We start from the raw sequence: 18,811 nt of genomic DNA, 5'->3' as shown, positions 1-18,811 counted from the left end.
TGAGTACCTTAGGAGCACTCTATGGCTGTGGGTCACGATGGGACAGCTATGAAGATTGGAAGGTGGCATGGCCCGCCCGCCAGAGACGCCACTATGTTCAAGGCTCTGAAAAGTCTTCCCCACCCCTCAGGGGACACTGAGGGGTACTAAGATGGAAAGAGCCACTGATGGTACCCCTACATGTTTACCATAGTTCATCCACTAATTTTGCACCATCTCTTCCATTGGCCCTACTAATAAATCATTTATTACAGCTGCTGTATGCTTCCAGTCACAGCGCTCTTGCTCCATTAATACAGATTGATCACAGGCCTCAGTCTCATGTTCTTTGTATCCCCTCTTTTGAAGTGCCTACTGCTTTCTCCCCTCATCATTTGAGTTTGTGAATGCTTGAAGTTTACTGTAAAACACTTTTGAAATAAGTTATGAGTGAGTATGGAAGTTAGGGGCCCAATAGGGGTTGAATTGGGATTTGGGGTACAGGCAGGGTTGGGGATGGTCCGATTTGAAGTGACAGCTGGGTTTATGGTAAGAGGTGTTTATTCAAGGACTATGGTTGCATTAGGTTGGTTAGAGATCATACAAGCGTACCATTGTATCCACACTGGACCCAATTTTACAATTTGTTTTCAGTAAGGGATAGGGTTGTCAATAGGGTTGTGGTTTGGGCTACATTTGTCGAGTTTTAAGTTAAGGTTTTAGGGAAAGTGGATCCACACCTTCCAAAGCTGTGCCTTTTCTGTCCTCCTGCAGGGTTCTTGGACACCACCATTTTCGGGAAGGTGTTGATGAAGTTGGGCCTGGCGCTCGTCGTCGTGGGACACCTGAACTTCATTGTAGGAGCCATCGTCCATGGATTGGTGCTTCGCCATGTGAACAAGTTACAGGACATCATCTCTCTGCAGTACTCGATCTCCAACATCCTGACAGTGGTGTCAGCAATCCTGGTACCCGCACTTGTATTCTGACGTCCTGGGTTCTACTGAATACTCATCTTCCTCATTACTACTCTTGAATACTTCACATTCTGCTCACCCATAGCACATCGTTGGCATCTGGGTTCCAAATTTTTTGCCCACATGAGTTGCCTGCATCGAAGCGTATATACAGTGTAACATGCAGAAAACATATCTTTCTCAAGTAGTCCCTAAAATATTAAAGGATATTAAGGTTGTACACCTTCAAGAGTAACAACATTGAGCAGTTTAGGTATTTACTTTTAACGTCCCCTTACTCCTCCACCCCCCAATTAATGAACAAAGGTGGCGGGTTGTAATACATATATATGATTTTTTTTTTACCTTATCCTCAACCCAATCCCATCCATGTTTGTAGCTCCTAAATACAGGGGAAGCAACTAGGAGATTACAGCTGAGGTACATGAAAGTGGTGAGTAATCTAGACCCTAATAAAGATGACGTATTGCCTCACTCCCCTGTCCATGTGCAGGTGCAACTCTTGGCACCGACTGTTAGCTTTCGTAGGCCACAGACTGCCTTAATAGGCATATACCAACCAGGGGCAGTGGTCAAATGCTTTGGACCTACCTGCAGTGATTTCTGTTTGTGTACGAAGTTATGGAAAAAAATACTGGAATTGATATCAATGCAGAGACTAAAGGAAGGGGGAGAAATAATCACATATGATGTTCGGGGCTGCTCTTCCTGCATTGTTTCGAATTTTTTGCAGCGTGTTCATCTGCTTTTTTTTTAAAAGCCTTATCAGAGCCTGCAGCAATACTTAGTCTTACTTTAAAACATGTGAGCTATTGCGTGTGCGTTTAATGTAACTCCAGTGTATGGTCACCACATTCACTTATTTTTTGTTTAAGTGAAATATGGAATCATCATGGAATGTCAAATTTCTACTGTCTTAGCTGTAGGAGTATCAACCCCACCGTTCAAGGACATATATTATAAGAAGAGCCAAGCTTCTGGGTTGCATGTCAGGAACACTCCACCATCAGTTTTATTTTTGAGCTGTTTAAAGCTAGCCGATAGAATATCATGCAAGACTCGCCCATTTAATTTGACTGGTGTCCATGTCAATAGTTCCTATGGGGGGGGGGGGAACAGCTGGGTGTCATCAGCATAGATCTGGGAGCCCCAACCCCTCTACACAGCTTTAACAGCTAATGTAAAGGGTGTTCATAAATGTTTTGAAAAAAATACGTATTGAGGAACCCAATGAAACACCACAAGTACTATGACCTTGATGTTCAATACACAGTACTTTGGTGGTCCTGTACATTAAGAAATCCTTGAACCATCCGATTGTGCTGTCTGACACTTTCGATTTACATTGTTTTATTGAACTTCAACACAAAAGGACTCTTATGAATGAAGCTATAATCCACCACTGGGTGAACACATTAGAATCCAAAGACACCATAACTATAAAATAACATTTTTACTCATCCCGTACCATCACATTGTCACACAGTTGGCCCAGCTAGGACCATCCCCACTCCCAGAAGACCCCAGGCCCACAAATCACCTTTTTCCCCCCAGTCAGCACCTCCTAAATAAGCTACTTGCAAGCAGCATTGCAATGTCACCCTATGTCAACAGCAGTTTGTGTCTCCAAGAAGGCTTAAGCAGAGTCTGGCTGCAAAAACACATCATTTCCTCTCCAGCAGACTACCTGCAGTCGGAAAGCCTACTTTGGCTATAGTACCTCTCTCTCCATCTGATTACTTCTCGCATTCATAAGGGCTCTCTTTCTTGACCTTGTCTCAGCACTTAAGTCAGAATGAGAAAGAATCTGATGTACATGAAAACTTTAGCCTACTTAACCACTGTTTTCATCAACCTTTCCATTCACTTTGAGCCATTAGAGTAACCATTACAGTGCTTCCTGTCTTCACATTGACACTTCGTGATTTCTGCTGCAGTCTGAATGCATTGCATACAACTTAGTTTGCATTCTTAGTACCCATTGCCAGCAAGTCAGCAAATGTTCTTTGCATAACCTCCGTTGTGAATTCAACAGTTACCTTCTTGGACAACCCCAGCTCTGTCAATTGGATTCCCTCCGTAAATTCACAAGGCACTTGGTTTAACCTTCCACGAATGTGAGGTACTCAACCGCATTCGATGTTAAATCTTGCACCGGAATATGGGATTCTTTAGTCAAGCTCTCCAACACCTGAAGTCTGCTTGCTGAATTCATCTTTTACTGTTCTATACCTGTCACCTTTCTCTGTTAACTGTTCCAGTCTGACTCCCACAGCTCTCACAGTCCCTTTGATGTTGCCCATATTCTCCACGATGTCTGATCTCAGGGATCCCCTTCCCTAGTGGTGAAATGTGTGTTGCCTACAGGTCATTAAAAAAGATCATGTTTGTCCTTTTACAACATTGCACTTCTCAGCTGGAAGAACTCTTCGTTCCCTCCGCTAGGACACCTACAGATTGTGTGGCTGGGACGTCTAATAGCTATTGAGGCTCTTGCTTACAATGCACTTCACAACAGTTTTAATCTCTGTAACAGATGTACAGCGAAAATAGGGACTGGTGGGGGAAGAGAAGGGCAAGATGGAGAAAGGGTTGGGGACCCCTCTTAGGCACTGTGGTTTTGGTCAATGGATGACCCAGAAAATCCTGTTATTCCTCTGCCCCCTGGAAGTATTCTTCACCCTCTCACTCTCCTAGATACTAGCTTGCACCCACCACATCTTAATTGGCTTAGCCGGGACACACCACTTCACATCCTCTCACATTTTCTGTTCCTTTTTCAATAGTTGTCACATTACAGCACTCTTACCACAAGCTGAGGCCTACTGTGGGGCTCCCACCACCATCCTTTGGAAGCACGCAGCCGATGCACCTTCTCTTTGAGGTGACAGGAGGAGGGAGGAGAGGCCTTGGCTACGTCCTCCTCGGAGTGACCACCATTCCACAAGTGCCAGTTGTTCCCTTTCAATCAAACAATAGTTTCTCTCTGGTGCCCTCAATATTCTGGAAACATTTGACACAATCCAGTTATCCTTGCCATTATGTTGCATAAGCACTGCTACCAGTGCACCACTGCTTGCATCCACTGTGAACACACTGCTTTCTCACAACACAGGGCTTCAGATTTAGGTTGTGACAATTTCATTAGAAATGTAAAAGCTTTGACTTGAGCTTCATCCCAAATAATGCATGTTTCTTTAGTAGCAATCTAAATGGTTCCCCTTTTGTTGCATAGATCTTACAAATTTAGCATAAACTCCATGAAGCCTAAAGAAGTGGATTCAGGAGTAGGTTCCTCTAAAACAGGCTTCTTTAACGAGTAGCTTGCGAGTTACTGGTAGCTCTCTAGTTATCTATACGTAGCTCTCTTGTGTCAGGCCCAGCCTACTAAATTAGAAACTTTTGCTCGTCTGAATGAATATGTTTATCAACACTGAACAGTGTATAATCATGACAAAAATGTGTGTATTTTCAGAACTTATCAGCTGATGTTTGGAGAAAAATGTAATTTCTAAAATATATTTTAAGCTGATATTTGAGTGATAAATCATGTGTTGTCTGTGAGACTAGTATTTCCCTGGTGCCAGGGTCCTTCAGGCTATGGCTGTTAAGTATTACCTATGTAAAGGCATCTAGATTGACAAAACCTTTTTAGGTCTCACCTAGACAGCGTAGCTCTGTCTCTGCGAGACATGTTGTTTAAATACAGTTGGTCTACAGCCTGAACAGAGACCCTTATCCAGACACTGCCACTGGAACCAAGCTATACCAGGCTGATGTCCTAACGAGGGTGAAATCAGTCCTCGCTTGCTTATTTTCCAGTTCAGGGAGGCCCTGGCCTAGCAGTTCAGGTTTGACTGTTCCCATTAGAGTAGGGTCAAGACTGATTTGCATATGGCTGCATCCAAACTGAGTTGGCATGGTGTGCAAAATAGCGATGGACTGAGATGCAGCTCTGAGTAATTACCAGTGACTGAGAGTAATTCAAATATTCCATCCAACCCTTTTACTGTATACTTAAGTGTGTCACCCTATGTGGAACAGGTATGACTGGACTTGGGTCCCTTGCACACTGTGGCACTGGAACCAACCTATGAGTGATTTTTGAGCCCTAACTAGGTTCTGGGTTGTTTGTTTTTCATCTCAGGAAGGACCTGGACTGGCAGTTTAGGCTGGATTGTTCCCACTTCAACAGGGTTAAAACTGATTTGTGTATGGCTGGGTAAAAACTGAGGTGGCACAGTGCACGAAATAATGATGGATTGGAATGCTGCCTGAGTAATTATTAGTGGCTGAGATTAATTCAGGGTCTGACTCAGAATATAGGCATGGGCACCAAAATAAAAGTGGCCCCTATTAGTCACTTACATAGAAAAAAGGAGCCCATGTTTGCAAATTAGGGAAGTTTTGAACTTATAAACATGTGCTATTTATCAAGGAATGGAAGACTGCATGGACTTGAGCTTGGTGCAATTAATGTTTGTTTTAATATCAGGAAAATCAACAGTACAAACCGGCCAATAAAACAGGCCCACAGTCAGAACACTGGCCCAAACACTGATCTGTCAGGCTAGCCAATGGGGCAAGGCTTTAAGTCCCCGATAGACCAGTCTGACTCTTATGATGGCAGTTGTGTAAGCAGATCTGGGGATGTTGATCACAGGTCTGTCTTGTTCAGCATCTGTCTTCTGCCAGCTATGGGTGGCAAAGCAGAATTTAGCTTTCAGCCACCCTCCAGTCTACCACAAATAATTTCTGGGATGCAGCTGCATTGTTCTTTATTGGGAGTGATGTATGTAGGGATAGCTTACTTATTAAAGTGGTTGAAGGTGTGCCTATTGTCTTCAATAAGTTATATAATATATTGAGCTCGATTTTTAGCTTTCAAGGCCTCTATAGATGCTTAACTCTTCCGTGGGAACTTTCTTTTTGTATTGTTCACAGATGGTTAGGCCATGATCTATTTCAGGGAATGGATGCTGGGCCAGCTGTTTAATAGAGAGGTTGTCTTTAAAGTCACTTTCAAGTATGCCTCTTTGCAGGCGTAAATGACTTAGCCCTTTGGGTAAGATTCAGCTCAGACATAGGAACTAGCAGGGGACTTTCTTTGGAGTCCTCTATATTAGCCTTAAATTAAAGGTCCCCATGATTAGCAGATGCCTGTTATGTTTGATGGTAGAGCAGTACAACTACCCATATTTATTAACAACTGGCAAAGTTTGTGATTTTTGAGTCATTTTAAACTTCACATCCCGAAGAATGAGCTTTTACAGTGAATCTCAATGTGTCACGATAACTTAATTTTCTTTTACAGAGCATTGCTCAATTAAGGCAGTATTTATGCAACAGACAATGAATAATGCTGATCATGTCCTGGCTTGAAAATTTGGTGAACGTTTGTTCCCTAGTTTTTGTTGCAGTAGCAGGTGACATTACGATTGGGTTGAATTGCAAAGCACATTTCTGAGAATCTCCAGCTTCCTACAGCTTTTTGTCCATAGCCCTGAGTAATCTACTTCAAGACTAATGGCCAAAAAAAACGAAGGGGTTTAAAAGTAATATATTTAGTATCCTTGTCAGGTGTGTGGAGTGCAGAAAACTTGGCCTTGCTTGTCGAGAAGTCAGTCCCAAGCACTAGGTCACTTTGCAAGAGTGTTCTTAGGACAGAAACTTGCGAGAAAGGAACATTTACAGTGGGACAGGAATACACACAGTGGATCAGTGAGCCAGCCAGTCACATTAGGACCAGAGAGACTGATGCTGAGGCATGGAACTCGACACTGGAACGAAGAAGTTAGACTTAGGGAAGCAACACACTGGCAGTGGGAAATGGGGACACCTACCTCTGGGATGTGAGCCATGCACACTGGCGCAGACACATTATATTGGGACTCAGTGAGCGAGAGTGTTCACAGATATAGGAAAACACTGAGACACTCTCAGCTAGACACTTGCATCTGGGAACAGACACAAGGACTCCAGGGGAAGAAGGAACATGTGATCAATTAGAAGTCTGTTTTAAATGAAATTCAAGATATTGTGCCAACTCATTGGTTAGTAGAAACTGACACTTTCTTCGGCTGCGCTTGAACTCCATAAAGGTTTAAAAATTAAAAAAATGTTCCAGAACTAATCTCAACAAAAGAGGCAAAGTTAGAGAAGTTGGTGGGGTAAGGGTTTATACCCCAGGGTCAAAAGTAACCTCAGTCTCCTATTGTTTGCAGATTTCATAGCACATTTTGCAGACTTGAGGAAATTCAAAGTTTTCAACTTGGAGTTCGAGCACCCTCTATCTTAAGTTAAAACACACTTACTGGGGTAGTATACGCATAGCACTGACTTTGTCATTACATAAGATTGTTATAAAGAAAAGTCACAAAAATTACATCTGGTTAGACGTAATAAATAAGACCCATGGAATTTGCCAGGTATGTTCACAGCTCGAACCTAAACACACCCTCTAGTGGAATTTATGTAGTGTTGGTGGAGGCACTGACTATCCACAGGGCATGGAGTTATGGAGTAAAAGTCAAAGAGACAATTTGTTGATCTGAACTGCCTGAGGTTGTACTTGGACAAAATGGAGTCCTCTGTTTCCCAGCTGCTAGGATTCCCCAAACCAGTCCATCCCCATTTCATTTTCAGCAAACGCTTGCCCATATTCTAACCTAATCGCTCACTTTCATAACAAGATGCACCTCAACTGGTAGTAGTTCCCAAACTGACAATCACCGGTAACCCTTCAGAACGTGCTCAACACCTTCATTTTCCAATCAACCAAGATCCGGAGCACTGCCCCCCTCCACAGCACGCTGGTTTTCTTGTAGTCTCTTCTTGCACTACCACCTGCTCTTTGCTCCAACCTCTTGACGAGGTTCTTCCCTTCTCCACTGAAACGTGCAGTAACCTCCCGAAGACTCTATCTGTGATTTACTGATGATGTTGATGTTGTTAGTCATGAACGTCTCATGCTTAAAATGTGTTTTTCTTTGCAGAGTGTCACGTGCGGCATCACTGCCATAGTGCTGTCTCAGTACCTCTCCAAGAGACCTCTGGTAAGCACACATCTTTCAGAGAAGAAGAGCGGTGTTGCCATGCTCAGGAAACTGTCTGCAGACACCATTAGAGTGTGATATTGAGAGCATGGTGACTGCATTGAATGTGTGGAGGGTCAGAATAACGGCTGCAGCAGTGTTGACTGAGTGACAAGGTGAATGGATTGCTGTAGAGATCTGTGTGTGTCTTGCTACTCACAGGCTCAGATCTTGGTGGAGTTTGCTCAGCATTTTAACCTACTAGGGTGTGAAAGTGAGTCCGTTTAGTTGACATAATGCTAACCATAATAAGAACACTTGCAAACTTCAAACCTTTGACACCAAATACTATATATATATGCCACATTATGAATATTGTCTTAAAAGAGCTTGTCACACTACAGCTGGAGGAGCTGCCCCTTTCACTCTGCGGGAGAGTTATTGGATGTCCGTCTGTTTTTCTGTGTCCTATGGCAAACAGAGAGTACCGAGCAGTGTTTGAGATGAGGAGTGTTTTTCCTACTGACCTAGGACACATTTGCTTACCTGGTTTTATATATATATATATATATATATATATATATATATATATATATATATATATATATATATATGTGTGTGTGTGTATATATATTTATATACATACATACACTGATCGAGAGTAAATAGAGAATATGGCTTCTGGTGATACATTCCCAAATATATTTACATACTGTGGTTTAAACAAAAATGGCAGCTGGCACCTACACTTTGTATCCCGAATAGATTCAGAACCAGGATTCCGCAGAGATCAGGTTTCTCCTCACTGAGGCCCTCTCCCTTTTTGGGGAAGGGAAGGTGAGTATTTCTTATGTTGCCTTGATGGGAAGGAAATACTTATTTGAGGAGGCTTGGTTTTAGATATTTCATGAAGGCAAATTAATTTGATAGAAACCCTAGACCTGGGTCCAGTTTGTTCGAGAGCTGTGGCCTTATCACCGAGATGGTCTTGGCTTAGTACGACTAGCTGTTCAACTTGAGCAGAGAGATCAGGTGAGCCCCGTAGGTTCTCTGGATTCGAATCAGTATATTGTTCAGTAAAAGTGATTTTTAGTATTTGGGGCTGTGGCCCTCTCGATTGATTGATCTTTGAAGACAGAACAGAGAGTTTTGAACTTTAAGTTACCAGGACCCAGTGAAGGGCTTTGAGTGCCCAGGTGACATGCTCCAAACTATTAAGGTTGAAACAGAGTCTAGCTGCATGGTTTTGTAGTCTCTGTGGTTTTATAAACTTTTTTGGATCGTCTGCATAGGCAACGTTGCAGTTGTTCAGTCTCATCATCACCAAGTCCCTCATCAGTTTGATGTGATGTGATTACTGGAGCGAAGGGACACTTCTTATCAGCAGCCAGAGGAAGAAATGAGTATGTTTTTCCCACTGTTGTGAATAGACAGCCAAAAGAAAGATTTAAGTCGAACACACTCCTGTTATATTTAACTTCTTCAGGCTGGGTGTATCTTCCAGTTAGTCCGGTCTGGTGTCTGGGATACTTGCAGTCTGAGGGTTTCAGTCATTGAGCCAAGAGCCAGTCAATAGGTAAATAAAGCATCTCTGAGTAACAAAAAATCTTTTACTACCATCTCTGGTTGTCGGGTAGGGACTCCAATGCATCTTATTTGGGTTTGCTGGTGATGTTGTGCTTTATGTCTCAAATCCATTAAAGATGATGAAGAAGTACTTAAACGTTTGACAAGGTCTTCCACTGCCCTGCAGCCTCTCTTCTCTCATAGTTTCTGGTTGGGGCTACTCGACAGACCAAAAGGCAGCTTTCAACTTACTGATCTAAGGGGCTCACTACTTATTCAGTTTCTGGCAGGTATGAGCATGAGGTTGGACTGCTAGAAAACTAGAGGAGATGGCTTATTCTTAGGGTTTCCTAAAGGAAAAGACAGAGAAACTATTATGAGCTGGAGCAGGATTTGTTTACCTGCACCCAAGACAGACCTTTTTGTGGCAGTTCTTGCAGGCAGTACAAATTGGAGAGATGCCTCTTAGGCTTATTTAGTGCTGAAAGAAACAATCCTACCAGGTCCAAGATTATTGGCCAGGATAACCCGAAGGCACAGATGATCTAATCTGATCATCTGTGCCTAGCAGAGAGCAGGAGTAAATATGTCTCTTAAAAACAGAACGTAGGATATGCTTAGGTCCTCATTGTCCCTTTTTCTAGTTGTCTATGTAACAAGGTCACCTTCTGGGAAAGATACCTTTATATCCCGGATACTCTCAACCACAGACTAAAACCAGATGTGTTCAGGGGTGCAGAGTTGCTCTGCTGTTTTCACATGGAGACAAGTAGCTGTACTAAACGGGGTGCTCAGTTTGCAAGGACCCATGCCAGACCATACTCTCATCAAGTTGGAGAGGTCAACAGGCAGTTCCTTTACCTGTGGGTTTTGGGACCCAAGTAGACAAAAGGGGAGTAAGGACAAAGGGTGGTTCTGGACAAAAGGGACATCCTTCCCTGAGTTTGACAACGTAGGAACAAAGATGCGATCCTCTAGACCTAATTGTGGTCTCCAAATATGGCCCAGGGCAAAATGCTCCATACTCCCAGCATACTTCATCCCCGCTCAGGAGTCTTCTACTCATCTTGTACAAGTGCCTGTAGCACAGCACTTCTAGAGGACATGGCAGACATCTGTCCGGTGCAAGGGGATCCCCTCTGGGAATATAGTAGCCATTTACTCCAGCAGGGTCTAGCCCCTTTTTACCCTTCTTGAAGATCTTATATATATTTGCCTCTGTCTAGTTTCCAGCCCCTGCCCTTCCAGGGAATTATGGAAGACCCCACATGGCAGACTCTGAAGGGTCCGCACCCTGCACAAGCTCCTTCCTGGGAAGAACGTGCGGTTGGTGGGTTTGTTTAACCCTCGGTAGAAGGTCTTTGTTGTATTTTGCCTTGAGCCTCTTTGTGAGGTTTTTGTCCTGAGAAAGTCCCTTATAAGCTGCTCCTTTGGGGGCGTCTGAAAATGATAGTAGGCAGATCAACATCCACAATGAAAACCGTATTACATGATGTAATGATCTTTAGGCTCTATTTCAGCAACTCTGTCTTCACTGGTGTTCTGAATCATAGTTAGCCCTTTTAAATCCCATTTTACATTCTGTAGCCAGACTGGTGTCCTCATTGAGAAAAATGACCACAACTGCCCGGCACTACATGAACTACACTGGCTAACACTGAAAGTAAGGATACAGGGATCATTTTCAACTTATGAAGCATAACTTGGAATACAATCAGTTGTGATGCCACCACTTAGATTTCAGCCCTAATTTGTATCTCAAGAAACTTCTGCTACTGGAAAGATATACAAATTCAGCTCCCCAAATTGGAAACTCCCTTTGCACTGAATAAAACATTCTCAGGGTTGCTACTTTGGCCTGGAGTTCACTTCCATTAACTGCCAGAACCCAACCCAACTTACCCTCCTTTCTCTCAGAAAACACATAAAACATCACCTATTTTGTGAATAAACTCATTTTGCAACTCCATTCAGTCTTCCCCCTCTCTTCTTAAATCTCCTCCTCCTTGTCTTAGCTGAACTTCAGAAGTACTGACTTCCCTGTTGCAAGTACTGTATTGTAATAGTTGATTGATATGTTGAACTGTTTAAGGTATGGTTATTGTTGGATGTAAAGCACCTACACGTCTTTCAGGTGTAGTGTGTTACATAAAAATACGAAATAAAATCCCTAACGGGTAGTCTAATGGAAGACACTCACTCACACCACAAGTCTCTCACTCCCATTATGCATCTCTCCCGAACAAGCTAGAGGTGCCAGAAAAGTTTCACTGTTCCTGATCTTATCAGACCCATACCTTCAATGGCCATTCTCAAGGGTGTGACTTAAATTTCAACTTTTGTGCTGCTTCCCCAGAGTCCCATCAGTTAGTGCCAATCTACAAACTTACTTGTAAAGAGGGTTGAGAGTTCAGTGTTATGTGGTAGACAACTTCAAGTTCTATTTGCATAGGAGTAGTAGTTAGTGCCTGTTTCATGTAGAACATGACAGTAGCTGTGTTGTTGGGTGGGGGCTGGATGTTTCCAGATCAGGGCTGTCTCTCTTCCTTTGACTGGCAGGCAACACTAAAGGTTTGCATCCTGTTGTTTTGTTTTTCCACCGTTTTAGTCTTTATGGATTTCGTGCCCTGATTCAGCCCATTACCCATGGAGCTTATTTCTAGCTTTTGATCCCTTTGAATTGCCATGGAATTTCTTTTCAGACTTCTGGTAATTGTGGTGCAGAGTTGGCGGTTGACCCTGAACATTTGATCTTTTCCACTCATTGTACTGCTGCTTGTTTTGAGTCCGCGATCTATCAGCAAAGTGCTGTCTCGGCCAGACTGGATGTTGTACAAAGCTCCAAACCTTACTGCTTTCCCCCAATTCAACCCTTTGTCAATGGTTCTTTTCACCTCATGCATCTGAATCCTCCATGAGACTCTTTAGCACTGGCATTCTTACATTTGTTGAATTGGGCTTAGGAAGGCTCTCCCCTTCTCCTCTGCTCAATGTGTATATGCTACAACCCCCCTCAAAACATTACACCCATGAGAGAACCTCTGCTTCATTATTCAAGTTACCTACCATGTATTTAGCAATACTAGAGCATTAGAGAATATAGAGTTGGCCATGCGTTCCGTAAGTCATGGAGTCTCTAAGTATTGCCTGTCTTTTCTTTTTAAGCATTCCTGATATCGCTTTGAACTTCATGCATATCCATATTAATTAGTCTGCTGATTTAGCATGGGCGTTTGCTGCTCCAATCATTTGGCACTTTCCTCTTATTTGACTCTGTCCAAGGGGCTGAATTTCAAGCCTTATTGTCTACTAGAGGTGAAACGCAGAGGAACCACTAGGCAGCAGGCTCCCTAAACAAATGGGGTTCTAAAGGGATGAAGCAGCAGTTGAGGAGTTAATATTGCTGGTGCATGTCTGTTTGTGGTGCTGTGCTACCTCTAGTGCCTGGATCAGCTTGTCTCTCTCCCTTCTCACTGTAAAGGCAAACAGGTGGCAACAAGACTGTCTTTTGAGTGACTACATGACCTGTACCTTTACATGATTTATTCAGCTGTGCCACTGTTCACGCCTCAGGGCAGACCCCTTCTAGCCTCCAAGCTAAATTATACTGAATTTGATATATTATGATATCCACACCTTGTGCCTGTCAGTGTGCGGTTGTTCTTAATCATTTATTGCTGGACAGTATTTGAAGAGGTTACTGTTGTTTACCACTAGTTTGCTAGGACCACCAGTTGATACCTTGGTCACTTGCTTAGGGCGCTTGGCATTTTCACCTGTCTGCGTAGTCAAGTCTGTAGTGTGCATGTACCAATTTAATCCACTAAGGATAAAGTGTTTACTTTCCTCTGTATGTGTGTAACTCCTGACAGGGACTTCTAACCACAGGTTCCTCACCTTTTGAATATTCCCCAGGTATCAGACCGAATCTGCAAACTTTTGAGCAGTACCTCTTTGTGCCATCTGGTTCTGCACTGTCTTCGACCTGCTCAGGAAATGATGCGCGGAGCATTTATAGGCACCACTCCTGCACGCTGACGTCAGTTCCCTTCTTTCTGCGCCGTCAGATGCGGATCTGGAGCTACCTCTCGTCCTGGGACCTACAGACCTCAGACATTTTAGTGTACAGGGAAATGTCACCTCCCAAAATGACAGGTTTTAAACCATGTAAGAACTGTTGCAAGCAGATGCCTGTAACAGATCTTCATCTGGTTTGCCTGCGGTGCCTGAGGTCTGCAGTAACTGCATATAGATGAACCCAAAGGCCACACAGAACCACAAAGTGAACCTCTATGTCAAAAAGCACTGGAAACCTTCACATCGAGACTGGTCCAAGGCCAGTGGTCGGTGTTTGTCCTTTTCCAGAAGTAGCAGGAGTTGATCCCAAAACCAATCATCGTTGCACTCCAAATTTTCAGGTAAGTTGAAGAAACAAATATTTAAAAATCCAGGTGGGAATCTGCCCCTTTCTGCCACTCTCATACTCCTGACAAGGCACAAGGGCATTGTCGTGCTCTCTTATTTCACTCCTAAAGTTGGTCAACCTAGGAGCCCATACCGCAACTTGTTCCGGCACAACCTGAGTTCCAAGGGCCACCTGTGACATTGAGGCAGATGCAAGAGTTCCGTGAGGTCATGCTCTGACTCTTTGGATCACATCCAGCTCCCTCTGGCGTGTCTATAGACCCCAAGGAGCCGAGAGTCCAGGACATTCGGACTATGCCCATGATCGTTCAGCCTCTGTCCTGGATTTCAGTGAGGTTGACTCTGAGGCTGCTAGGACTGACGGGCTCCTGCATCCTGTTGGTCAAGCATGCCAGGTGGCGTCTGTAACAATGCAGTGGGATCTTAAGTCTCAGTGGGCCCAAAATAGAGGGGAGCTCTCTGACCAGGTCCAGATTTCAGAGGAGACTGTGAAAGATGCACAGTGATGGTTACTGGACAGTTACTGTGTCATCAGCAGACCCCTATCTCTTCCCCACCCAGAGCTGACAGTGGTGGGTAATGTGTCATTTCTGGGTTGGTATCCCAACCTGGGAGGGTGGAGATCAGAGGACTCTTCATTAGCAGAGGGTCATTCACCTGGCAGTGAGAGCCTTCCCTACTCCCATCAATGGAATGCTGGTACAGGTGATTACGGACAACACCACCACCATGTGGTATTGCAACAAATGGGGTGGAGTGGAATCATAGATCCTGTACCAGGATCCACTGCGTCTCTGGAAATAGCTGGACTGTCAAGGAATTTTACTGGTGGTGAATCAGCTGGCGGGATTTTTTAATGCCAGACAAACAAGCTTAGTTGTGTACTCCTAGCAGATCATTAGCAACAGTTGCACCTGGACGTGGTGCAAGGTCTCTTCTGTGAATGGGGGGAACCTTGCTCCATTTATTCACCACCACTGAGAATGCACAGTGTCAGCAGTTTTGCACGTTGGAGTTTTCAAGGTGTCTCTTGCTTAGAGGTGTCTTCCACCTAGGGTGGAACTCTGGACTACTGTAACCGTTCTCGCCGATACCTCTTCTGCCCTGAGTCCTGAAGAAGATAAGGACCACCGGGACCAGGTAATTCCAGTGGCATTGGCTTGAGCATGGAGAGTATGGCACCCAGAACTGGCTTCCCCTCCAGGGGGAAACCAGCTCTGATCAGACTTCCTTGCAGTGGACAGGGTCCTGCACCTGGACCTTCACAATCTTCACCTTCATGCATGGAGATTGAGTGAGGATAGCTGAACACCTCCGTCCTTCCTGCAAAGGTTGTGGATGTCATCTTGGCAGCCAAGTATCCTTCGATTAAGACAGTATATGCCTTTCATTGGGACAAGTTTGCGGCTTGGTGCAGCACATGCAGTTTGATTCCCTCCAGGCTATGTTGTCAGACTCTATGTCTCTTGTCCAGCAAGGCTTTGCTTTGCGCACAGTTAGAGAGAATCTGTTAGCTCTTTTGTCCATTTTGCATTTGCCACATCAGTCCTCATTATTTAAATCACCTGTTGTGGTGCTCTTTTTGAAAGGCCTACAAGAAATGCTTCATCCCTTTCCCTTTGCAGTGCTACAGTGGGACCTTAACTAGGTCCTTACATAGTTGATCTGTACTCCCTTTGAGCTGCTTCACAACTGTCTCTTATGGCTTTTCACCCTTAAAACAGTATTCCTTGTCACCATAACATTGGCACGGCACAGCACGTGAGCTTCAACCTTTCTGTGTCAACCTGCCGTACACAGCCTTCTTCCCAGACAAACTGGTTCTGCGACACAAGCATCCTTCTTGCCAAAAGTTGTGATGCCCTTCCATGTCGGTCAAAATATCAACGCACTGGTGTTCTTTGATCCGCCTCACCCCTCTAAGGTTGAGGAGAGACTTCATCACTTATACCCCAAAAGAGAACTGAGCTTTGACATCGATCATGCCACAGAACACTGGAAGGACGATCAGCAGTTTTGGGCTTCACATGAGCGAAAAAAGAAAAGGCTGTGCAGAAAAGGCACATCTCCTGCTGCATTACGCTCTGCATGACGATCTGCTACAACCTGGACAAAAAAGTGCCTCAGGAAGGGTTGCAAGCTCATTCCACCACAGCCAAGGCAGCTACTTGGGTGTCACTCCATATGTTCATAAAGCACTACTGTCTTGGCAGGCAGGTTGGTCCTGCAGGACTTTTTGGTATGAGACCTTCATAGACCACCTCCACATAGGTATTGCTTTGGTATCCATTCAAAAGGTGAGCAATCTGCAATTCGAAATCTCAAGCAGAAAAACAAGTTACTTACCTTCAGTAACGCATTTTCTGGTAGAGACTCATCTAATTGCAGATTCCTCATTGCCCCCCCCCCCCCCGTCCTCCCCATTCAATGATTGGGCTTCATTAATTTAATAAGATCCCAAGTTTACGGAATCTGCACATTGGTCGAAATTAATTTGCTGCTGGGGCTGTGCGTCTCGGGTGTGGACTGCCTCGGAAGCCACGGACAGCAGCGTGTGGGATTGGTGCCGATATTGGCTCCACACATCATTTTTGGAGTAAGTCGCGTCAGCGCAGTGGTGCTATTTACCAGCACACAGAGGTACTGCTCACAAGTTTCGGGATCCAGTCTGACACCTGAGGAATATTTAAAAGGTGAGAAACCTGAGAAATATATAGCGTCTCTATCAGACAAAGCGTTACTGAAGGCTAAGTAACTTGCTCAAACAGCTCATGATGCAAAGCGTAACACACCTACAGTGACAAACAGTTCACAGTATTCACATCTTTATGGTTTTTTGTAGGGTTGGTCACTCTTCGTCCTCTCTGTGGTGAACACCCTGCTCTCAGCCCTCTGCACTGTGGGCATAACTGTGTCTGTGGTCATTACCTTCGTCAACGAGGGGCGCACCTTGCTTGCCACATGCACCTTCATCAACCTTGAGCTCATACAGATCTCTCATGAATGTCCCTTCGATCCCACTCGAATCTACGTAAGTGGCTCTATTGAATTTCTTCCTCCCTTTCATTCTATAGGCAACCCAACTGTACAGATGTTGTGTCTAAACATTATGATGAAGCCTTTGTAAGTGATGAGTTTTGTTTAGAATACACCCTGTTACACCAGTGGCTGTCTCATGTTCAGCATGTAGAGGTTGCATTCAGTTGGTGCAGGTGGGAGATCTGACATACGCTATCACAATTTAGAGGCAGAAATATTAAAGTTAGAGGGAGGTGAAAAGCAGCGAAAGGAATCTCCAAATAGCAAGTCCATGTAGTCTTCTGCCGAGACGATCCAACATATTAAATCTGACTTTTTGGGGGAGTGTGTTATACCCTTTGGAATGGTGATCAAAGGGCTAACACGGGAATGAACATCACCTTATGGAGAAACAGTAAATGTTATCCATCATATGGACTTTTGTACTGGCAGTCCTGTTCTGCTCTGGAGCCATGGGGTGACTTACAAGAAGGCCAAGGGACTGCACATTTTTTTGCACAGTAGGGAGGCCAGTGAACTTACATAGACGTCAGGACTTACTGCCATGTCGGTCCTTTTCTCTAGTCTACATTCAGACCTTGCTGGTAAGGCAGAGAGCTGGATGAAGAGTGATTTAGTTTGGGGAAAATTTGGTGAAGAACTACCAATGCAAGCGCAATGGCATGAGCATCATGTATGTTAACTCTACTTTCTCTGATAACTTGAAATCTGAAAATACTTTTTGGAGTTTGTGGGGGGGGGGGATGGAAGAATGCAAACAAAATGCAATTTCCTGTTGGCAAATAGACTTGGACATTAGCTCCTGTACTGGAAAAACTCCACCATGTGTTGGCAGCCTACATTTGTGTTCAGTAACCAAGTTCCAACTCCACAAGTACCCTTGTTACCACGTTGCTATGAAAGAACACAGCTCTTCCTGCGAGGTTACCTCATGAAGAGGATCCCCGAGTTTGCAGAGCATTCTTAAGTGCTTGATGACACTCGGAGTGTACTGGAAGCCTGCATATCTGTGAAGAACCGCCAGGTGTTTTTTTGTCTGACGGAGAAATGAATAGCCTAGGTAAATCCCAAAAGTAATTAAGGAATCCATCAAAGTAATGCCTCAGAGGAACAATTACGGAAAGAGGTAATTAAAGTAGAAAGAGCCTTTATGAGGCATAATGGATGAATCTGTAATAAAATTGTATGTGCATGGAGCACCATATAGTGCTCCCTTGTAGCGCAAGCCTGGAACCCACTGGCCCTCTCAGCAAAGGTCAGAATACCACGTTCCATGCCCATGCTATCCGCTATGCCAACTATAAAGGATGCAACTTCAAGTCCCAAACATGAAATTGACAGTTGACAAAACATTCTTCACAATAAGACAACTTTTATCAAGGTTTTCCTGTCTCTGTCTCAGCCAGGTTGAGCCTAAATGTATGTAAATCATTAACGCATCAAAACGAGAGGAACAAGATGAGAGCCTGACCTCCTTTGGCAAAGCCTAATGTACGCCTGTATTGTATGCAGATAGAGTGGCTCCTGGTCAGTTGCATGATGTCCAGGTTTCCTATTGACCGCTGCATAAACCAAGTCCTCTGGCTCCAGGGAAGCTGAGCTGTGACAGACGGCAAGTGTGTAATGAGAGGAACCCTACAGAGGCAGTTCCTCTGAATGAGGTGCATCCACGAAGCGCCATCATCTACGCCATCCATTTGGCTAGAAAACTATTTTGTACCTAGTGAAAACGTGCCCATGTGTGAAAGAGGGCCTGGGCCACGCAGGAGGCTAAAAGACCTAACTTCACAT

At 44.2% G+C, this 18,811-nt stretch overlaps 1 protein-coding gene across 1 annotated transcript in view; it reads left to right on the top strand.

Moving 5' to 3' along the window:
- The window catches only part of TMEM54 (transmembrane protein 54), a 101,665-nt gene that overhangs the window by 73,300 nt on the left and 9,554 nt on the right, over positions 1 to 18,811 (top strand). The window contains exons 2-4 of the mRNA XM_069223398.1: positions 754 to 947; positions 7,952 to 8,011; positions 16,824 to 17,012. Coding sequence (XP_069079499.1) covers positions 754 to 947; positions 7,952 to 8,011; positions 16,824 to 17,012 — 443 coding nt within the window. The remainder of the gene's footprint in view (positions 1 to 753; positions 948 to 7,951; positions 8,012 to 16,823; positions 17,013 to 18,811) is intronic.

This window comes from Pleurodeles waltl, chromosome 3_1, assembly GCF_031143425.1.
Source record: "Pleurodeles waltl isolate 20211129_DDA chromosome 3_1, aPleWal1.hap1.20221129, whole genome shotgun sequence".
Classification (NCBI taxonomy): domain Eukaryota; kingdom Metazoa; phylum Chordata; class Amphibia; order Caudata; family Salamandridae; genus Pleurodeles; species Pleurodeles waltl.
Note: the sequence above shows the minus strand (reverse complement) of the source record. Positions and strands in the feature narration are given on the sequence as shown.